General features: G+C 42.8%; 1 protein-coding gene across 2 annotated transcripts in view; it reads left to right on the forward strand.

Annotated features, from left to right (window-relative positions):
- The first annotated feature begins 12563 nt into the window (after positions 1–12563).
- Positions 12564–24267, forward strand: part of LOC146871337 (uncharacterized protein C14orf119 homolog) — a 125734-nt gene continuing 114030 nt past the window's right edge. Inside the window, exon 1 of one of the 2 annotated variants that reach the window (XM_085599748.1) lies at positions 12564–12719. In XM_085599748.1, the coding sequence (XP_085455874.1) occupies positions 12711–12719 (9 nt within the window). In that variant the 5' untranslated portion in view covers positions 12564–12710. The remainder of the gene's footprint in view (positions 12720–24267) is intronic. The other variant, XM_085599747.1, reaches the window with a different exon arrangement.

The raw sequence follows: 24267 nt of genomic DNA on the forward strand, positions 1-24267 counted from the left end.
CGCTTCCTGGTCCTCCTGGCTGCAGCGACAAGCTTCACCTTCACCTGCAACTCTTCACGACATCGCCTGGTTCCTTCCTGGTTCCACGTGGTCACTGGCTAGTGACCTTGACTCTGTCCCTTCTGCTTGCAGGTTTCCTTTCTTCTTGATCCCAGCCTTGGGATCCACCGGACACTCTTCACTGACTGCCTGTCAGCATCTTTCTTCAGGCATCCATAGGAGTCGACGACGAAAACGACGCATCTTCACCCCTATGCACCCGCAGCCTGTGGGCTAGGTAACTTGGGTACTCCGGTGCTCATCAGGATAGTGACTATCCTAGTGTCTAGTTTTCAAGTCTCAACTTCCTAGCTACTCCGGAAGTGTCCTAAATCTACCGTTTTCTAAACTGTACTATTGCTATTGACTTTTACGCATTACGCGTGAGTGTTTCCACTCTCCACACGAATCCCGTGGGCCTCCCACTTCCTAACTAACGCTAGTGTAGTGTAGCCCCAGCGATTCCCTAGGCCTAGGCCTATTCTATTTCCGTGACAGTGGTTCTTATACCACTTACTTAGTATATGGTTTGCGTGGCCCCTAGGGCCTAACTGTATTACTTACCTGTGTGACTTAATGTATGCATAAATAAGACTGTGTTGTACTTACCTCTAATCTCATAAAGAGTGCTGAGGGTTTGTTTAGAATAAATACACTTTATTTTATATATATATCTGTTGTGGTGTCCTTTCATTTGGTATTCAAGGGATTATATATGGTATCACAGCTGGCTTCACATGCCATTCAGAGTTTAGCCTAAGACTGCTCTTGTCCATGCTACCACTAGGATAGCTGGTCTATAAGGTTGACTTTACAACCAATCACCATAAGGGTATTTGGACTGATATAAGGTGTACACTAGAACTAGTGACATCATACATCAGGCCAACTTCTCACAGTTGCAACTTTAAAATTCTAATATATCTGAAGGTTCCCTCAGGTGTAATAAAAGAGGTAATAGCTCTTGAATCCTCTGTTAACTCTGTTTGATGGTACGCTGATTTAAGATTGATGGTGGTAAAAAATGTAGCACCATCCAATTTAGTTAACAAGTCTTGCACCTTAGGTAAAGGGTGACATTCCATAACAACTTGTTTGTTTACCGACCTTTAATCAATGCACATTCTAAGTTCTCCATTCCATTTCTTAACTAAAACAATCAGAGAAACCCATTCAGAAGCATTAACAGGTTCAATCACACCATCAGCACACAATTTTTTGATCATGTCTGCCAACTCATTTCTCACAGACAGGGGTACATTCCTCAACTTGTGTTTAGACGGAATAGCATATTCTTTAACAATATTTTATGAGAAAAATCTTTGACTTTTCCTAACTCCTTTTTTGTTTGTTTAGTATCTCGTGTACTGCTTCATCATTATCTTGTTGCCCATTATGTACTACTTGTAAATCTTCTACCATACACACTTATACCTTGGCATTCGGACACAAAGTAATATTACATTTTATCTGGTGTTTCCACCCAAGGACTTGTAATCCATCAACGGCAACATAAACTTTTCCTAGAATGTTTTTTTGTTGAAAAGAAATGTCGAAACAAAATACCCCAACATTTCAATTTCTTTACCTCCAAAACCATACACACGGATATCATTGGGTTCTAATATTTTGTCCTTGTTGAAAAAGGAATCAGAAATAATAGTGTAGGGGGAACCAGAGTCCGCCATAACTTCGACTGTCTTGACATCAACCTTAATGGTGCACAGAGGAGGGACATATGGTTCAGAATCAATGTCATTGTTAATATTGCAAGTAATGTGACCTAACTTATGACAATTAGGATCACTTTCTGTTATACAAACAATGGTATTATCAAAAGAAGGTTCATTGTTCATCTCATCTACTACTTCCTCATCAGCAAGACTAGCAACTCTCCTATTGGTTTGATATAAAGCCCCAAAATGGCCTACATTTTTTGCATTTATAACACTCTTTACTTCTGGCAGGACAATGTTTGAACTGGAACGAATGTGATATGGATCCACAACGAGTGCAGAATAGTTTACTTGAAGAATTGTCAGAAAATGTATTAACTGGACTGTATGATGTAGCAGGTTTATTAGATTTGCCTTTGGAACTGCCAGTTTTAATATTGGAATCTTTTACACTAAGGGCCGCTACACCAGAAGACAAGCTATCTACATTAATGGTATTGAATGAGGTAAAAGAGCGTTCAACACTTTTGGCAATTTCAATGGCCTCTTGTAAGGATGGATTACGTGTCTCAATAGTTGCTCTTGAAATTTCTTGTTGGAGCAACTAATGATTAATTTATCAAGAATATACTTGTCTACTTGAGCCCCAAAGTCACACTCTGCTGCTAACACTCTTAAAGAAGAAACATAAGCATCAACTGATTCATTTACCAATTAGTGTTGAGTGTAAAAATTATACCTTTCCATGACAATGCGAGGTTGTTCTGTGAATCTTTTTTCAACTCTATCTACTGCTTCTGTGAAGCAATCATAATCACCACAATCCATACCCACTGGAGTAGGAGATGGAGGTAGATGTTCAAAAACATCTTCAGCATTAGTTCTCATCATATTAAGTAATAGCGCTTTCTTTCTTTTAGCAATAAAACCATCACCATTTATGGCTAATAAATAATCATTAAACTGCCTGAACCATTTTTCCCATTTCATGCTAGTGTTATAGAGATGCATTACAGTCTCTTCATGTTAAATGTGTGTTGTGAGACGCGTGCAAGAACGCAACTCTTGTTGTTTGCTTTCATGTCTTTATTAGCATTCCAGAGCATTGCTTTCCAATCGTGAAGATTCTTCCCGAACGTCACTCTGGACGTTGGATTCTTCGCGGTTGGATGGCTCCGGTCGTGGGTGCAATACTTCAGCAATAAACCACGCTTTAGACTCAATTTCCCTCGTTGAGTCTTTAATAACTTGGCGACGAGCGGGATCCTTCTCCGCACCCACCACCAAGAGTCTACTCATCAAGGAGGCCCTCCTCCCTCCGAGCAGCTGTTCGTTCCTGAGCCAATCACCTCCGAGCGGCCCTTTCGGATCAAGCGAGCCTGCTCTCCATCAACTTACATGACCTCATACTGCTACACAAGGTCGTATTAACTTAAATTTCACCATTTTCACCTCTGTGACAGTTGAAACCCAGCCACCTTCTCGCGCCTCACTGTGTGTCTTCTCATATTTGATTCACGTGCACCCGCGCCCACAAGTCTTACGTCACAGTGTCTGATCCGCGTTTTTAAACAAGGTCACTCGCCTCAAGAAACTACGCTCAACCGTAACCATGGTTATAGCGTCAAGCGGCCATTTTTGAATTGAGCAAGGCTGTCTCCTGCCTACAGCGATAGGCACGCTTTATCACAGTCTTTGTTTATTGCTTGTCATGCTGTTATAACTGTTTTACGTCTGCTTTCGGCTTCAATTATCAAGTATTAAGCTTCACGCATCAGCTATTGTCACGCAGCGATAGGCACGCTTTCATCATTGCCTATTTGCATTTGGTTTTCACGTTTCATCCTTCTCCTATGTGATATTTATTTACTCAGCGACATGCACACTTTCACCTATGCTTAATTACAGTGCATGTCCTAATTAACTGTATTCTTTTCCACATTCACAGTTACAAGCAATTTCTGCCTCATCTATTTTGCTTATTTTTATATTTTCACTTTATTTTCAACAATAGGCACAGTTACCGCATTGTTCCAATTGATCAGCATTGATCATATTTATTTATTTTTTATTTTATTTTTGTGTTGTTATGGCTTCTTCACAACAATTCCAAACACCAGCTCCATTTTTACAAACTCCTGGCAAACCACCTTTGGCGTGGCGTAATTGGCTAAAAGGTTTTGAAAACTATTTGATTGCCATTGATGCTGTCAAATACCCTCCGGCTCGCAAAGTTGCCATTCTGTATGGTTGTCTGGGAGTTGCAGCACAACAAGTTTTTGAAAACCTTCCAGCAATTCCTTCTCCTCCAGATTCTGGTGACAGTTGGAATACATATCAAGAAGCTCTTTGTCGTTTAAAAAAACAGTATGACGAGGAACCTAGCATTGTTTTAGAACGTCATAACTTTTTCAAACGTAAGCAAAATGCAGATGAAAGTGTTGAAGACTACATTGCCCAACTCAGAATCCTTGCTTCCACATGCAAATTTGGTCCAAGTACAGATACTTCAATTAGAGACCAATTCATCTTTTCATGTTCATCCAAAAATATTCAAGAACGCCTGTTAAGTTGCAAAAATCCCACATTAGCAGAAATAGTGGATATTGCTAAAGGCATTGAACGTGCAACAATATCTTGAAAAATTTTACAAGAAAGCCAAGTTAGTCAAGTTAGTGTTCACATGATTGATGAAGCTTCTTCTTCTTCTCCCTCTGCTACCTGCTCTGTGAATCTTGTCAATAAGCCTTTCAGACAATCATCAAAGAAAACCACCATTTGCTATAGGTGTGGCTCGAGAAGTCATCTTGGCAAGTCCCCTAGTTGTCCTGCATCTGGAAAAAAATGTTCTTTGTGCAAAACAATTGGTCATTTCCCATCTGTTTGCAGAGGTGGCAAAAGATTTACCAGAGTGAATAACCTTGAACTTAATGAGAATCTAGAGTTGTGTTCAACCAGACTTAATGATGTATTATTGTCTATTGAATGTGATTCTATTGATTTTTCCAAAGTCAAGGGTCCATTGTGTGAATTAATTGTTGGTACAATTCCTTTACAGGTCAAAGCTGACTCTGGTTCACCGATCACTATTTTATCAGATCTGACATTTCATACAAATTGGGGTAGCATTGTGTCTCTTTTTGAATCTGATGTCAATCCCAAAGCTTATGGCGAAAAAGATATTGACATGTTAGGGTACTTTCATTCAAAGGTCGAATGCCTTGGTAGAAAAACCTTCACAAAAGTATATGTCGCCCTCAAGGGCAGAAATATTTTGGGTTGGTTGGATCAAGCTAAGATGGGTTTAATTCTCAAACCCGGTTCGGATCAACCCATTGCTTTGGGTGATATTCCAGAAGATTATTACACTAATCTCGAACTTGAGAACATTAATGTGGCTGACTTGTCTGTGTCAAATCATAAAGTTGATAATATACTCAATCAATTTCCCAATGTTTTTCAGAATAAAGTTGGCACAGTCGTGGGCTTCAAGCATGAAATTCGCCTCAAGCCCAATGCCCAACCAGTGGTCCACAAAGTTCGACCTCTTTCTATGAGTGCAAGGGATGAATTAAAGAAAGTTTTGAAAAATTTGTGTGATGAGGAGGTTATTACACCTTGTGATTCATCCGAATGGGTTTCCCCTATAGTTTTAGTGCGCAAAAGGTCTGGCGAGGTGAGATTATGTGCCGACTTACGCTCCTTGAACAACAATATCATTGTGGATTGTCATCCTTTACCCAAAATTCACGATCTACTTGCTAATTTGGGTGGAGCAAAGTTTTCTTCCCTTTTGGACCTCAAGTCGGCATATCATCAAATCCCCTTGTCTCCAAAGTCTCAAGAATTAACAACTTTTGTAATGCCATTTGGAGCGTACAAATACTTGAGACTTCCCTTTGGCTTAGCCTCAGCTGCTAGCATTTTTCAAAAATTAATGGATAATTTACTACGTGACATTCCTGGGGTACAAGCTTACCAAGACGACATCTTAATTTTTGCCAGCAATACTTTGGAACATGATCAGATCCTAGCTAAGGTGCTAGGAGTTTTGGAGAAAGCTGGAATGACAGTTAGGCACGACAAATGCAAATTTGCAGTTCAAGAATTGGACTATTTGGTTCACACACTTTCTCCTAATGGCATAAAACCCAAATTTTCATTAATAAAAGGCATTAGAGATGCCATCCCTCCCAATGATAGGGATTCTCTTCGCTCATTCCTTGACCTGGCGGAGTACTATGCCAGATTTGTTCATGGCTATGCCCAAATTGTTGAACCTTTAAGGAATCTTTTAAGAAAGGGAGTAAAGTTCAATTGGTCAGACAATCTACAAAAAGTTTTTGAGCATGTAAAGAAGCTCATTAAAGTCTCACCAGCCCTACATCCTTTTTCGGATGGGTCAAAATGTTTTATTACCGTGGATGCAAGTCTCACTGGTTTGGGAGCGGTCTTAGGACAATGGGTGGATGGTAAAGAACACACCGTGGCTTTCGCATCTAGAACACTTTTACCAGCCGAAACTAGTTATAGTACAATTGAAAGAGAGGCCCTAGCTTGTGTTTGGGCCATACAAAAATTCAAACCATATATTTGGGGTCGTGAGTTCGAAATTTATACAGATCATAAACCACTCATGCACATGCTTTCTGACAGCACGTCAAACAAAGCTTCTGCAAGACTTGTTCGACTGCTGTCAAAACTTCATGAATTTCACTTTATCATCAAACATATTCCTGGGGGAAATTTTTTTAGAGCAGGTTGTCTTTCAAGAATGTCTTTAAGGGAAAATTCTGTTGTTGATGATGATGTTGAATGTGTTGTTGCTGCAATTGATGCTATTGCGGAATGTCCACCCATTTCTGAAACCGAATGGAATTCAGCATACCACAATGATGTCACACTTTCCAAGGTTACATTTTTTATTGTGAACAAATGGCCTGAGCGCAGGACTCTATCTCCAGACTTAAAAGCCTTTGCAAATGTATCCGAAGAACTTTCTTTAGTTAACAACATGATTATGCGCCATGATTTATTTGTTCCACCTGAATCCTTACGAAATATAATCATTCGCTCAGCTCATCAAGGACATCTTGGTGTTGTCAAAACATGTCAACGCATCAAAGAATTTTATTGGTGGCCCTCCATGGATGCACACGTCAGGAAAATGATTGACAATTGCACACAATGTCTTCTTTCTGATAAACATTGGAAAACTCTTTCCACTCCGTTGCATCCTGTGCCACTTCCCGCAGGTCCATGAGACAAAGTAGGGTTAGACTTTTCCGGACCTTATGATATTTTACCAACTGAAAACAAATTTCTGATTGTTTTGATTGATTACCATACTAAGTGGCTATACTATTCTTTCTGTAACGCAGCATCAACTGATAATGCTATTGAATTTTTGCAAAAGGTATTTGATGTTGAAGATTTTCCCAAAACCATTGTTACTGATAATGGGACACACTTTGTTTCACAAAAGATGTGTTCCTTTCTCAAAACCCATGACATTTCTCATTTTAAGGTTGCCTTGTACTCTCCTTCATCTAACGGTTTGGTTGAGAGGAACAATCGAATAATCAAGGAGGGCATTCAGACTGCAATATCTGCTTGATTAGACCCTTTGTCCTTCATACATGATAACGTCTGGGCATATAACACCACTCCACATACCACCACTGGCATTGCACCTTTTACTTTGCTTAGAAAAAGAAAAGTGCATACTCATCTCAATCCCAGTTGGTTACATAAAGATGATAGTGTTTCACTTAAGTCTGCTTCCATCCAAGAATATGTTAAAGTAAAACAGAATGCCATGAAATCACGTTTTGATTCTGGCAAACACTCCTTAGATCAACCCTTGAAAAGAGGGGATTGGGTACTCATCAAAAATCCCAAAAAAATGCCGAAAGGGCAATCAAAATTCTCTTCTCCAACGTTAGTTATAAACGTCAGTAGAGGTTCTGCCCTTCTTGATAATAAAGGATGGTGGAATAAGAGAGCTCTTGTTAAGGTATCTCCTCTTCAGGCCGATGTCATTATACAACATATCTTTTCAGAGTCAGAGTCAGAACATTGTGACTTGTTTGATTTGATTTACAAGAAACCTTCTTCCATTTGTATGTCGGTACCATCTGAAACACAGATCACTCAACCCATTGTTACTGACAATTGTGCTTTGTCCATACCTCTTTCGAGTTGCATTTTGGAAACACCTGAAGGTCAACTCACTCAATCCATTGCCTCTGACCCTTTGCCATTGTCTTCGGAAATTCAAGTTGTGCAGCCCCAGTGCTACGGAGAGTGGTGAATTGTCCGAGGCAACGGCAAAAAGAACTTCACGTCTCAGACACATTTCTTGTAGATTGAGAGACTTTGTTTTAGAATAAGTGATATGTTTATGTACTTATTTTGTTGCCCTTTAAAGAGGGGAAGGTGTTATAGAGATGCATTTTAGAGTTGCATTACGGTCTCTTCATGTTAAATGTGTGTTGTGAGTCGCGTGCAAGCACGCGACTCTTGCTGTTTGCTTTCATGTCTTTATTAGCATTCCAGAGCGTTGCTTTCCAATCGTGAAGATTCTTCCCGAACGTCATTCTGGACGTTGGATTCTTCGCGGTTAGATGGCTCTGGTCGTGGGTGCAAAACTTCAGCAATAAACCACGCTTTAGACTCAATTTCCCTTGTTGAGTCTTTAATAGCTAGGTTGATTGGGTCCAGAATAAAAGGGAGGATTTCCACAGACATTGCTCATTTTAAAATGCGTTGATTCACAAAGAAATTACTCAAGAAAGTTAAAAATAAAATAAAACAGAAGATGAACTACAGTTGTATCAACATTTGAATAATAATGGATAAAATATGAAGTTTAAAGAGAGAAAAATATTTTAGCCTTAGCATAAGTCAGACATTGAAAAGAAATTAACTGAATAATTTGTATATGTGAAAGATACACAAAAGGAGAAATACAGTTAATCAGGTGTGCGTGTCACCGAGTGTTAATACGAAACAATCCCAATTCAAAATGAATTAAACAATGTGGATCTTAAAATTCAAAAAATAGGAGCAATACCGTTAATAAGGTGTGCGTGTCACAGAGGCATGCAGTGTTAAATACAACACGATCCCAATACAAAATGGTAGGACATGCTGATTTAACAGCGTAGCTGCACGTCTAATCCTGAGTGACGCAGTGGAAGATTCACGTGACTGAAACTTGGAGGCAGTGCGCGGGCCTTCCTCACACGTCGGGTGCCTTCAAATGGGTGACCCTGCACCGGTTTCAGCGCGAGTCAAAGTCACAGCCGAGGCTCCTCAAATTCCTTGACTAAAGCAGGGAAGAGCCAAACAATTCCACTAGAACAGCCAAACACGCATAGCAGCACACCAGCCAGCAGGTTACCACAGTGTACTTTCAGAACCAGAAATGCCGCTTTCACGTAGAAAAGGCGAGGCAAACAAAGGGCCTGAAATTCCTTTCTAACGAAGACTCCTCGAAGCTGGCGCAGAGAAGAAAAGGCAGCGTGGCGATCCAAAAACGGCGAAGTATCACGGAAGGCAAACAGCAGGGAAGTTGAAATTAAAGGTAAAATTTGGGTGTGTGGATGCTCTGGGGTTTTTAAACAAAAAATCCCAGTAATCGTTGCCAATATGTTGTAGTAATAAATCCACGTAAAGGATAAAGTTTAAGCTAGTTTAATGGAGCATCTACTTTATGAAGAGCAGCAGCAAAACTGAATAGAAACTGCTCTCTCTCTAGAATGTGGAACAAATAACATATTCGAAAGGATACAGACCAAGCATTACAGATACAGAGAGAATGCAGTCATGGTAATAGAATACATAAGAAAGAAACATTCACCTACCACATATCTTCCTTCCTTACAAAAGAAAATAAATAAATTAACACGTCGAAATTGTTGATGGATTTGGCTGTGGAGGAACCACGTGTAATCACACGTTTTAAGGGGGTTTCAGAGTAATTAGGGCGGCTGTGGTAGTAGCCCGAGGTTAGTCAGTGACAGTCATCCCATATGGTCAAGTTAGTGTACCTCCATTATGTGCTTAGATTTTGTTCCCGCCCAAAAAAATACTAACAAGGAGAAATGGTATAGCGAAGTTATTCTGTCATTCTTTTTGCTACATACAGACCGAGTTTTACAAACATTGCAGTGTTTTTCCACTCCGTTTAAAACAAATTGCAAAATTGCACAGCTTATGACTTTTTTCACAGCAGCTTGTGTGAAGGTAGGTGTGGCATCTTCCTTCTCCATGGTACTTACGGTGTATGACATGCTGGTGAGGTTGCCATGCATGACATACTGGGGTTCTTAGAATGAGCTGGGAGGCTGGTTGCTCAGAGAGCAGTTGGAGCTGATCGGATGCTGGTGGATAGGATCTTTCTTGAAGAATTTAGTCTACTCCTTCAACCTGCCTGTTTTGGAGCCTGACTTGAATTATTACACTGGCGTAGTCGGCAGTATTTTAAGAGGAAGATCCTAACACGCGTCATTTTGAAGAGCTGGGGGAGTTTGCAAGTATCAAGGCCACATTTACCTTCAATGTTTGATGACTCTTAAATTTAAAAACCTTGGAAATTTGCGCACCTGCTGGGGGAATCTCCTTTTGCCACGCCATTCCAGCATTGCTGTCGCTGTTTCTGGGCCTCCTCTTGCTGTTTGTCTCCCCTGCCGCAGCCACTGCACCTTGCGGCCGAGACGGGGGGAGACTACAGCCCCCAGGCTCCCCTGCGGCCGCTGATGCCGCCAACGCGCCCGGAGGCGCTTAAAAGATCGCGGCTCCCTCCACGTCGCGGGACACGCGTGGGCGGCGCCGGGCTAAGCCCGGGCAAAGGGCGGGCCGTCTGTGGCCGTCTGTGGCCGTCTGTGGCCGTCTGTGGCCGTCCGAGGCTGGACAAGGCTGGGCTGGGCCCCCCCCCTTGAAAATCGTGACTGTTGCCATCAGGTAGCCCACATAACTAGTTCCCCCTAGCTGTTCTAGGTTACTGCTAGGGGTTTTGTTTGTCTGTATTTTGGGGTGTAGTAATGAAGCCAGGATCCAGGAAGTAGTTTCATGTAGATTTATTGAGGTTGGTTACAAGATGATAAATACAGCCCCACCAGGAGCAGCCTTCAGGTGCTCAGCCCTTCTCCAACTGTCCATTCCCACTCCCAACATTCCATCTAGCATCACACTGTGAGCATTCCATTGGCACATCATAACCATACCAGACCAGGATACTACATATCCCCCTTTGTTCAAACAAAAACAAAAAGAAACGCCAAAATCTAGAATGACGAAAGAAAAAGAACAGAATCTATTCACAGAAACACGAAAACCAGAAAGAACAAGAAAACAGAGGAAGAATATACTGAAAGAAGAAGAGAGAGAAAAACACAAACAAAACCCATCTTCCCTTCCAAGGAATACAACCAAACAAAAACACCAAAAGAGATAGAGATACGAAATAATGAAAGAACATGAGAAAGGAAAACGTAAAACACACATCTTCCCTTCCAAAGAATAAAAGAAGAAAACATCCATTAATGACTGTCCCCCGCATAACCACTGGCCGGGTAGAAATACAAGAACACAGCTCACATCAGGAGAAAACAAGACGACAGAGAAAAAGCGGAAACCGAATGCTCACTCTTCCCTGACGACAGCAAGAAAAAGAAATTACAATAAATAGAGTACAACTGGGCTACAGCGTAAAAACTAAACTAAGACAATTGAAACGCCCAGAGTAACATGACCCATGCTCTGTGGCGACATAGACCACACACCCACCAAGGGTAACAACATTTGCATCTGCATGGGCAACCTCATGTGGAGGTAGATGTGCACTTATTGAAAACAAAACAATTGCCAACACTAAACACCTTAAGAAAGGTAAGACGTGCACTACAGTTAGAGCAACTAACAAATGATATGCTGTCCACCTACGGACGCACCTCGACTAGAGGTAAAAACCATTATGCACCAGATAATGGGGAAAGACCCCAAAACACACCTCCGGAGAGGTCAAGAATTTGTGCATATGAACACGGGACAAACGTCCGTGCGACAACCCTCAATTAGAGGTCAACAGATGTGCACCTACAAATGGGACTAACCCCAAAACACACCTCACGGAGAGGTACATAAGTTGTGCACGATTGTGCACTGTGTGGTAAGTTAAAAACTTATTGGAAACAAATGTGCACTGTGTGACAACTGCTCAAATGTAACAAAACGCACATAACAGGTTCTGGAAATTGACCCGTCACACCATTAAAAGGTCATTGAACAGTCAACTACAACACAAACAGTGTAATAAACAAAATACGACCTTGTATGCAGTGAATAACTGTAAACTGTAACAGATTAAACTCTCAAGACTGCATACAAAAAACAGAATGGTAGAATAATGCCCATGGACCCACAAACTCACAATGTGAGAAAATGTCACTAGATGGCAGCGCAACTCAGAACATTGACAAATGAATACAAGAAAAGAATATTTCACACTGTTTAGCAATATAACGCTGCACACGAGTAAGGAATGCCACCTGGAAAAAAAAATGAGTCACAGTCTATATTATATGCACAAGAGGAACTTTGAAAAAAAAAAATCTATCTCATCCAATTTATACAAGTCCTTGCTGTAAAAATGAAAGTCAACTGTGCTCGTAACCTTCATGTTGTAGTTCTGTGAAAAACCATGAGCAGGCACAAGAATAAAGAACACATATTCACAGCTCCCACGACGGCTCCGGTGACAAAGAGATTGAAGAAACTTTATTTAAAACACGGGTGACAAACGTGGTTGGCAGAAAACACCGTAATCGTGGCTGGCAACATGACACTTATGAAATTAGGTACACGAATCCGAGATGGCGCCACGCTACCTCACGTCGTGCAGGATGGTTCACGGCATGCCAGTGCCTCCAAACGCCGATGGAAGGATCGAAGAACGTCACAAAAGGCTGGTGAGTTGAAGAGCGCGACACCATGAATCAGGTAAGGTGCGCGAGCCTTATTTAAAATTTGAGTCACAACACAACAACCGCCGTTTTTCTTTAAGGTGCCTCAGAGAAAAAAAAAAAACATCCCCTCACACAAAAACCATTCACTGTAGCTTGGCATTCGCTGTTCCCAAATCAAAGAAACAGTCTAACGTCACAGCACACTTTGGTTTGGAGATTGAAAAGCACTACAAAACCATTCACTGTAGCTTGGCATTCGCTGTTCCCAAATCAAAGAAACAGTCTAACGTCACAGCGCACTTTGGTTTGGAGATTGAAAAACACTAAAGGCGAAGCCTCGTTTCTCCTTTACTTCCAACCCGTTTTGACATGTACATTAAAATCACGTGAGAAAAAGCAGTAGTGAGGGGAAACTTACACCAAACGATGACAGCTAGTCACTTGTCTTTTGAAGGAGCTGGTACAGTAAATTCTTGTTGATTGAAATTTAAGATGCTGTAGAGGCAACAGGAACAAATCTTGATTTATTTTTAAACGTTGAAGACTGTTACCAAACCACACACATGACGCAGGGTCAAATAGAAATAACTCAAAGTGCGGCGCCTTATCCTTGTTGCGCAAACATTCTTTTTGTGGTCACTTGAAAACACCAGCATCAAACAAAACGTTGAAGAAAGTCAGGCTTACCCTCACTTGAGAGCACAGCATGGGCTTACTCTCTCTTGAGAGCACAGCAGACAGCAGAGGCTTACCCTCCCATGAGGGCACAGCAGATAGAGACTTGAGCTGCAGTTAAGATAGGAACTGGCACAAGCGTAGAGGGCGACCGTTGTAGGGGTCACTGATGGGGCTATGGTGTGCCAGTTAGTTGAATAAACGCAGCTGTAGTTACTTGAGTTTCTTTAACTTGAGAGTAGATCCAGCAGACTTGAAATAGACTTGAAGTGAAGGTTACAGAGGTAGCAGACGCAGGTTCTTAAGTTCAAATCGTCGCCATAAAATTGTAGTAATGAAGCCAGGATCCAGGAAGTAGTTTCATGTAGATTTATTGAGTTTGGTTACAAGATGATAAATACAGCCCCACCAGGAGCAGCCTTCAGGTGCTCAGCCCTTCTCCAACTGTCCATTCCCACTCCCAACATTCCATCCAGCATCACACTGTGAGCATTCCATTGGCACATCATAACCATACCAGACCAGGATACTACATTGGGCTGGTCTTGTAGCGATGTCAACTCGCTCAGGCAAAAGCCTGAGGAAAGGCGGGGGGGGAGGGGGATGGAGGCGGTATGGTTGGCACTATGGACAAGTTTATTACCCGTGTGGCCAATGTCATTGACAAAGAAATCGCCATGGCTGAGAGACGGCTATCTCGAGGTCCACCTGACCATAGACGATCATCGTTGGGCCCGATTGCTTTAGTCCCCTCCCCAGAGCGATCATTGAACCCATCTGCCTCCGCCCCTTCCCCCCTGGACCACCCTCGTGTGGCCGCCTTAAGAGCTAGTATAGATGGGTTAGAAATATTGACAGCTGCGGTATTCCATGCTGAAAACAATTTGGCCCCTGATCTAATGGCAAACAAGGCAACTATTTCCCCGTTGCCTTTGGCTAATCCTCTTACTCACTCGATGTTGCCCCCACCTTCGGCCCTTGTGGTGCAGGCAGAAATACACTCAGTCCCAACTAAAAGGAAAAGAGTGCCTACCCCACGGAAAGGCAGACTGGCCAAAGACCATAAGAGACCTAGGTGGGTTGGCGTCAGGACGGGTGGTTTACGTAAGGCAGTAGGGCGGGATCCCAGCCCGCTACAGGGAGAGAAGGGGGAGGGCACACCTGGAGGGCCAGTGGCTAGTGTCTGTGAAGAACAGTCTGGTGGCCTTGCAGCGTCCTTGCCCCCAGAGTCTCTCCTAATGGAAAACATGGAGAAAATGATGAAATCCTTACTCCTCCCGGTGTTAGATAAAATCAGGGGGCTATCAGAGCGGGTGGACAAAATGGAGCAGGCAACTCTAGACAATTTTTTTCTCCCTAAAATCATTTATTAAATTGCATTTAAGAATTAGGGAGGATGGGCTGGGGGGCGGAATTGACAGCAGGGAGACCCCCATAGTCCAACAAGACATAGCTACTACAGCAGGCATTAAGCCAGCTGTACCTGAGGTGACTGATGGTAATTTACATTCTACCGTTATGGCTGTAGGGATAGCGAGGAAACCTGGACTACCAGCATTAAAGCCTGTAGAGAAATCAAAGCCCCCCAAGGCCGCTATTAACACCATAGGTAAAAGGTCGGCATGCGCCACAGCTCCTGGCACCCATGACAAAGTAAACTCTACCATCTCAGCCGCCATCCCAGTAGCCCCTTGCACATCTAAGACTTTAACTCCTAAATCAGCCAATCCTGTAAAGACCTATGCACAGCAGACAGGTGAGGGTATTAAGGCTGGGAGAGTCCACAATGGTAATCTCCCCCCTGACTGTCAGCCCTACGTAGTCGTACTGACTGGGGTGCCCGTGCTTAGCCCGGGTAAGCATGAGACATTTGCTGAATTGTACAATAAGACTCTATTTTGGCTTAAAGAAAATAGACCCTTGCCCAAATTTTGGGAGGGACGGATTATCCACGTAAGGAGAGTTGGCTGGATTGGTACTAAGCAAAAAACTATAAGTGGGGATTGCATTATAGTAAACTTTGAGGATCCAAGGGTTGTTAGTTTTGTATGCAGTGGACCTGTGAGGGAGCATAGCCCAACAGGCAGCAGGGGAACAATTGGCATCCACGACCTTAGCTATTTTAATCCCCCTAATTTGTCAGTGAGGCCATCTGGAACACTTATGCGGGAAGATTGGGATGGCAGACAGATTCGTGGAAGCCTTTCCCAATTTAGCCTACTTGGTAATACTCCTTGTCAGCCGCATGGTCGTTTCTGGCAAGGCTATTGACATGCAATTTGTCCAATACAGGAGATCCACAACGCGGACCCCGGGGAGAGATTAGCTAGCAGTTTAATATCTGGAGAGGAGTTGGTAGGGTTGCCCACTAGTACCCTTTTTCCACCAATTATCCCTAGGGGGCATTCACCGGTGGCTTCGTCCGAAGCACTCGCGCCATTACTGCTTAGCAGGGAGTCAGTTGAGGGGGACATTTTAATCCCGGATGCTGTGGCGTTGCCTATTATTGAGATGGCCACTGCCATTGCTAATGCCCCTCTCGTAAGTGAATTAGCAATGGGGCGGGGAGGGGCTGGCAGTGTGCCTTTGAAGGTAGCCAGCTGGAACATAGCGGGCCTTGCACGAAACATATGCATACCAGACTGGAATGTATTTATAGAACCGTTTGGGATCTGCTTGTTCCAGGAAACCTGGTGCCTAGAACCTCTACATAAGATGGGTTATACCACCTACTTTGTTCCTGCCATACGACCAAGTGGAGGGAAGGGGCGCCCCTCGGGAGGGTTACTAATTTGGGTAAGCATCTCCCTGTGGTACTCCGTTAAATGCATAGCTACTAAGTCCCCTGACCTCCAGAGGATAACAGTGAGAGGGCTACGCGGAGGGAGAGTGCTTCAAATCTTTAATATATATGTCAGAGGCACACGGGGCGGCCTGTCCACCCTGTCCTCAACTGGCATCGATGAGGAACTCAGAAATTGTAGCGCTGATTCCCTCGTCATGCTAGCGGGTGACTTCAACTGCACATTCGAACCCCTTACTGCGGACGATGTGCTAGGCACCAGAGACGACGATGCAAGGAGAGGTATTCCACCGCTACAGATTACGCCAATTAGAAGATGGACCCAAAGTGCCATTGACTTTAATGCCCTTTGTTTGGAGCATGACCTAAGAGCAGCTAATGGCAGATCGAATTCAGATCAATTGGGGGCCCATACGTTCAACAGAGTAGGGCATTCCTCACGGATTGACTACATTCTGCTGAACTATCGTTTGTGGGCTTACATGTTAGATATGGTGGTCTTGCCGTCCATCGACAGTGACCACAATCTTTTGTCTCTGTCTCTGTCCCCGTTGTGGACGGGAGGCTCCCTACCACCAATTCCCCACGTGTGGAGAACAACACATGTAGTGTATCCCTCCAACGATGGTAGGCGCCTGAAATGGAAGAACATTGTTGGCAATGAGGGAAAGATCTCGGAGGTAAAATCCATAATGGTTAATGTCATCCCCCGATTAGATTCCCCCTCAATAAGTGCGCAGGAGGTACCCACACTGTTTGCCCAAACTATGAACGCACTAGGTGAACTGTTCTTGGTCCACAATGTGGGAAGAAGGGCTCATAAAAGAGGCGCTATGAAGGGCACTGCCAGGTGGTTTTCACCTGCTTGTCGCGACGCCAAAGGGGAGTTAATAAAGGCAGTGAAATCCAAGAATGGAGCCCTGATAAGCGCTGCTAGGGGCAATTACAGGAGGGCTATATCTAGAGCAAAGGTAGAATGGGAGAACCAGTTTTGGTATGACCTGAAGGCTGCAAGCTTAAGGAAAGACCCGAAGGGTTTCTGGGACCTACTAAGCGATAGGGACAAACCCGTGGACGCAATGCTATCATGCAACATACCGGAGGATGCGTGGTTTGACCACTTTTCCCAGCTCTACACAATGCTCCCGGATAGGGGGGTAAGTTTGTTAGAACAGCATCCCTTAGTACCCTGTGAGTTTAATGATGAACTCCTGTTTACAGTCAAGGAAGTGGTAGGAGCGATCAAATGCCTTGTCCCCAATAAAGCAGCGGGTCCGGATGGCATACCAGGGGACTTGCTACGCATTAATCCGGAGGAGTGGGGAAAACTTATTGCTGCCCTATTGAATGCTAGTTTTGATGGGGCAACCCTCCCGGCCTCATGGAAGGGTGCTGAGGTCGTTCCGATCTTTAAAAAAGGGAGTCGGAACGACCCTGCCAATTATTGCCCCATAAGCCTCTTAGACTCTTCACAGAAGGTGGCGGGAAAGGTGGTTTTGGGCAGAGTACTGCAGTGGGTCGAGGAAAAGGGCATTCTTTCTGACTTCCAGGCCAGCTTTAGATCGGGTATGGGGACGATAGAGCAATCTTTCCGGCTTATGATGCTGTATTGGAAGGTGGTTGTACTGGGCAAAGGCAGTCTGTATCTCGCTTTTATAGACCTGCGGACTGCCTTTGACCTGGTCCCACGCACCCAACTCTGGAATGTGCTCGAGGAATTAGGCATCCCATCATACCTATTAAACATGTTAATTAAATTACATGCTGACAATTTTGCACAGATCAGGTGGGGTAATCGGGGACAAAAAACAGCACGCATACCTGTAAATAGAGGGGTACGCCAGGGATGTGTCCTAGCCCCCACTCTGTTCTCATTGTATGTTAATGGAGTGGTGGAGCACCTGCTGCAACACCCTGCAGATGCACCATCCCTGGCTGGCAGAAGAATACCTACCCTCCTATTTGCAGATGATACCCTCCTGATCTCTAAAACTCCGGTAGGCCTGCAGAGTCTGTTAACTAACTTTAAATCTTTTTGTGATGCAAGGGGGTTAGTTATTAACACAGGGAAAACTAAGTACCTGGTTCTTAACCCCCCAAAAAAGTTAGCTAAACCACCGACCTTAGACTCTGTTCCCCTCGAGAGGGTCACGGAGTTCGACTACCTTGGTATTCGCCTCTGTGACTCTATGAGTTGGAAATGTCACCACCAAAAGATGCTGCTGACCCACAAGAGGGTGGTGGGTGCCCTTCTTAAGGAACAACGTGCCTCAACCATCAAACCCATTGCCCCTATATTAGACATCTACAGGGCTAGGGGTGTTAGTGCAGCACTTTATGGAGCTGAACTCTGGGGGGTACACAATGTGGATCAGTTATCCCGCTCAGAAAACAAATTCCACAAAGATCTAATGGGGCTCCCCTATAGTACCCCAACCCTTCCACTGCTCTTAGATATGGGTACTCGGGCAATTAGTGATCAGGCCAGGCTCCGCCCTCTCCTTTTATGGGCGCGAATCTGGAGAGTTCCAGAAATGTCAAGCTACGCGGAAGGCTTAACTGATGTATTGGCTCTGCCAGGCTGGCCAAAGATTTGTTGGTTGAGGGAAGTCAAGCGCCTTCTCGGCAATCTTGGCCTAGGCGACGCTTGGAACAATAAAACTGCCCCCCCAAAATCTGTCCTAAAGAAGATATATTGGAGATGGGTAGCCGATGGTAGAAGTAGTAATGCCAATTTGTGCAGGACTACCTTGGATTTCCTCTTGGTAAAGGATGTGTCTCACTGTGAACCATATTTGGATACTATCACAAACCGCAGGGACAGGGCTCTATATTTCCAATTTAGGGTAGGTCTACTTCCCGTTGGAGAACTGACCTCTAGGTGGAAGGCTCCGGCCCAAACAATTTCCTCCTGCCCTTTTTGTGAAAATAAAACAGAGTCTGTTCCTCACATGTTGTTTGAATGTCCGGCTTATGTAGATCCCCGCAGAAGATGGTTAAAGCCACTCTGCAGAGAACTTGGAACTAGACATTACAAGGAGGCCCTACGCATATTGAAAAATGACCCACGGCCCCTTTTTGCGTGTGGCTTAGCAAAGTTCCTAGGATGGGCTTGGCGTATTAGATCAATCAGGCTTTTGTACCTTGTTTAATCTGTATTTTTAACTGTTTTTATCTAATTTATTGGGGCCACTTGTAGTATGAAATGTATGCTTATTTTTTCTATGTATCGGCCCCTTTTATCCTTTTATTGCTCATTAGTCTATGTACTGCTTTTTAAGATATTCATTATATCGAAATAAAGCTGATTGATTGATTGAAATTCAAATATAACGCGAGACATTTCTTTTAAAAAGATAAGAAGCGGTGCTCGACACACAGTGCTCGCTTATTGTATCTTGTGTGTAAGTTGGGAGCTTTCGGTGTGTACCGCTTATGTTTTCGTGTTATTTGGGTTCATCATTTCCCAGGAAAAGGCTATGTATTCAACTTATGAACTTGTGTTGTGAAGATTTAACAACCTAAGCATTATTTGCGCAACTCTTAGAAGTTTGTTTTTGGGCATGTTGGAAGGTAGCCAAAACAGACATTAAGGTATCAGTTAAAAGCTTTGAAGATAAACAAAGACTCACTCTGCGCGCGAGGTTCCATTTGTTTGTGGCGCGTTCGATACGAAGAAGAATATTCAGGGTAGCGAGCAATGCGTGACTCGTCACAACGTGTATCTGCGTGATGGCCTGCGTCCTTGGGGTGCGTGACTCGTCACAACGTGTATCTGCGTGATGGCCTGCGTCCTTAGGGTTGCCTAGTTACGGATCTTTGTGACTACGTTGAAGAATTGTAAACAGGAAGTTATTCCAGTTCACGGTGCGCAAGAATAGTAACCAAGAAGTTCCTCTAAGGTTACAGCTCTTGAAGGAAAACAACATGTTTACTGAATAGCGGCGTATTCGCTTGTCTCTGAAAACTACATGTTTATTGAATAGCGGCGTATTCGCTCGTCTCAACATTGAAGTTGTTAAGGTTCATCAGTGATGCACACGCTACTCTTTGATTAAACTGTTAGTGTGCGTCAGCGATGCGCACGCTGTGCTCTCCCTCGCGCCTCAAATCGAAAATCACTGAGGTGCATCAGCGATGCGCACGCTTCTTTCCTTTTGTTTTTTTGTATGTGGCAGCCAAAATATTCTAGATTTGCTTTAACAGAGCAATGTATGTTGTTTGATTCATTTTGGTACAGTGTTTCCAGTTAGTTGATGGTCTGTAGATTAATGGGTGACAAATAGTTTGAGCCAATTGTGTTGTGATCAAGGGGAATTGTTTAACGTTGTCTTACATACCACATGGTGCTGGTGTGTCACATCACAGTCCTCTGTGTTTAATTACTCTTAGATAGGCACTCTATTGTGCACATATTCTTTGTGGTGTGACAACGTAGTGGCATCATAAGTATGTCTTTACATTAAAATTTATGGTTAAAGCTGCATGTACTGGTGGTTAGGACTGAACAATAGCCGACGGGATTAAATCTGTGTTATGTGTATGGTTTAAAAAAAAAAAGAAAAGAGGAAAGGTGTTAACAAATTAGAGGTTGAAAGTTGGAACTATGCAGAACGTCACTGCTGCTCCATTTTTCTTGGCCTCTCCTGGTGAACCTCCAATAAAATGGAAGAAATGGAAAAGAGTATTTGAAAGATATGCGAGGGTATGTGGTGCATCGCTTGGTGCAGAAAGGAAGACCTCGTTATTACTTCATTGTTTGGGGTCAGAAGGGCAGGATGTCTTTGATCACTTACCGGAACTGTCTGCTGCTGAGGCACGAGGGTTGAATGACTATGAAGTTTACATATGTAAATTAGACAAACACTATTTGCCTAAAATAAGTACTATCTTGGAAAGGTATCATTTTGGCAAAAGAATGCAACATGATGAAGAGACGGTAGAAAGTTACTTAACTGATTTAAGGAAGTTAGCTTCTTCATGCAAATTTGAGGGCCTAGTTGAAGAGCATTTGCGTGATCAGTTCATGCTAGGTTGCAACATGGACAAAGTCAGGGAAGAACTTTGGCTTAGGGATGAGCCTAACCTAGATGAGGTAATAGTGGTGGCAAAAAGAATTGAACATTCGTTGAAATGTGTTGCTATTATTAATAAAGATAAGACAGTTGACAAGACAGTTGACCCAAAAGTAGAAAGTGTGAGTGAAAAGAAAGTTTCTCACAAGACGGATAGCAAGGAAAAGTTTGGGAATAATAGAGGTAGGACATATAGTACCACTTCCACTTTGAAATGTTATAGGTGTGACAAATTAGGTCATCTGGCAAATAATGTCCTGCGTTAAACAACATTTGTAGCAAATGTAAAAAGAAAGGGCATTATCCATCCGTTTGTAAAACTAAACCTCCGAGGGTCAAAAGAATAGATGTGTATGAGGGTGAGTGTTCTCGTACAGGTTATGAAGATTGAGTGTGGACAAATTATTTCAGAAGTTAGTGGTCATAACAATAAGAGGACATGCCCATATGATGAAATTTTAGTGGATGGAATTTCAACCCGGGTCCTGTTTGACACTGGTGCTAAAATAACAATTGTGTCGAATGAATTCTATATGAATAAGTTGAAAGATAAGGTGAAGTTGTTGAAGCCTGAAATAACTCCAGTGGCGTACGGAGGAGAAACAATAAAGTTGCATGGTTACTTCTTGGGCATGATTGAGTATAAAAATAGGAGGACTTCAGGGAAGGTTTATGTGTCAAAGAAAGGGGATAGTTTGATAAGTTGGTTTCATCAAGGTGAGCTTGGTGTTTACTTAGATCCCAATGCGGTGCCTCAAATATTGTTGAAAGACCAAGTGTGTGTGGTTGACAAACCAAGTGATAGTGACTTCACCAGGAAATTGAGAATGGATTTTCCAAAAGTCTTTAATGATGGTTTAAGTTGCTTAAAGGGTTATCAACATAGGATTAAGCTTAAAAATAATTCTATACCTGTCTCCTGTAAGGTCAGGGGAGTACCTTTGTCTGTTAAGGATGAGATGATGAAGGAGTTGGAGAAGTTAAAAAAAAATGGTATCATTGAAGAGGTGGAAGGCACTGAATGGCTTTCTCCGGTGGTCGCCGCAAGGAAGGCCAATGGGGAGTTGCGTCTATGCATAGACTTGCGCCAATTAAATAAGAATGTAGTGGTAGATAGATATCCTTTGCCCAATATCAGTGAGTTACTTGCATTATTGGGGAAAGCTAAGGTTTTTAGTACCATCGATTTAACGTCGGCATATCACCAAATTGAACTTGAACCTTCTTGCAGAGATCTCACGTCCTTTATTACGCCTTTTGGAACCTTTCGTTTCATTAGGATGCCTTTTGGTCTTGTGTCTGCGGCTTCAGTCTTTCAGAGGGCCATGGAAGGTTTGCTTAAAGGTATTGAAGGGGTGTGCATTTACCAAGATGATATCCTGGTGTTTGGAAATGACACGGAGCAACATGATTCGAGGCTAAAAGATATTTTGTTAAGGCTAAGTAATGGGAACTTGACCATAAAGATTGAAAAGTGCAAGTTTAGAACAGATTCGTTAAATTATCTGGGGCACAGCATTTCGGGTAATGGTGTTAGACCCAAAGGAGATTTGGTTAGCTCGATTCGGAAGTTGTCTGCACCTACCTCTAGAGATGAGCTTATACGTTTTTTTGGCATGATTGAATATTATGCAAAGTTTATTAAAGGTTTTTCAGAATTAACAGCAAATATGAGACTGCTTCTAAAAAAGGGTTCTAAGTTTGCATGGTCTAGTGATTGTCACGATGAGTTTTCGTCTATTAAGGAGAAGCTAGCGGCTGCCCAGTTCTTGAAGAGTTTTGACACTAGGCTGAAGCCTATTTTGACAACTGATGCAAGTGAAAAGGGGCTTGGGGCTGTATTGCAACAGATGAGTCCTGAAGGGATTCTGTTGTCGAGCGAGAGTCACTAGCAATCTTTTGGGCCATAAAGAAATTGAAAAAATTTCTGTGGGGTGTGAATTTCGAGGTTAGAACGGACCACAAGCCATTGGTGGAAATATTTGAGATTAAAGGGTTGGATTTAATTTCAAGTAGAATTACTAAGTGGATAATTGGTCTCCAGGAGTACTCTTTTTCAATCAAACATATTCCTGGTGTGGATAATGTTGTGGCGGATGTGTTTTCCAGGTTGGTGTCTGAGGAGTGTAATGAGTCTAACGATGTGGATGACTGTGATGAATGGGTTTGTATGGTGGAACCTACTCATATTTCTCAAGAGAAGTGGTCTGATGAGGTGGCAGGAGATGATACTCTCAAAGAAGTTATGAATCTGATTAGGACCAATTGGGTGGGCACTAAATGTGGCTCGGAGAGCTCTAAATAGTTTTGGTATGTGAAAGATGAACTTGCAGTGGATGGTGGTTTATTATTCAGGGGTACGAAATTGGTTCCTCCGGGGAAACTTAGGCATGAGTTGGTAAATTTGGGTTATGTTAGTCATCCGGGGATTACAAAAACAAAAGAAAGGCTGCGTTCATCATATTGGTGGCCGGGCATGGACAAGTTTGTTGAGAGAGAAATTCGTGACTGTGTTTTGTGTAATGTGAGTGATAAATCTAAGGTACCCAGGGTACAGCCTATGGTGGTTAGGTCTCGACCCAAGTCACCATGGGATGATATTTCTTTGGATATATTAGGTCCAATTAACATGTCAGGTTCTCAGACTTATCTTTTAGTCATAATTGATATGTACTCTCGTTGGCCTGAGGTGTTTTTTTTAACTAACATTGATTCTACATGTGCCATTAAGTGTTTAAAAACTTTGTTTGGCAGAGAAGGGTTGCCTAAATCGATTTTATTGGATAATGGAGTACAATTTGTCTCCAAAGAAATGGAGGAATTTCTAAGTGCTAGTGGGATTGTGCATAAAAAATGTGCTCTCTATCATCCCGAAGCTAACGGGATGGTAGAGCGATTCAACAGAGTTTTAAAAGAGACAATTACTCTAGCTAAAGCTTTAGCTCTGGATTGGAAGAGTGAAGTTTTAAAGAAAGTTGAGGAATATAGAAGAACTCCTCATTCAACTACGGGGAAAACTCAATTTTTTT

This window comes from Triturus cristatus, chromosome 1_1, assembly GCF_964204655.1.
Source record: "Triturus cristatus chromosome 1_1, aTriCri1.1, whole genome shotgun sequence".
Classification (NCBI taxonomy): domain Eukaryota; kingdom Metazoa; phylum Chordata; class Amphibia; order Caudata; family Salamandridae; genus Triturus; species Triturus cristatus.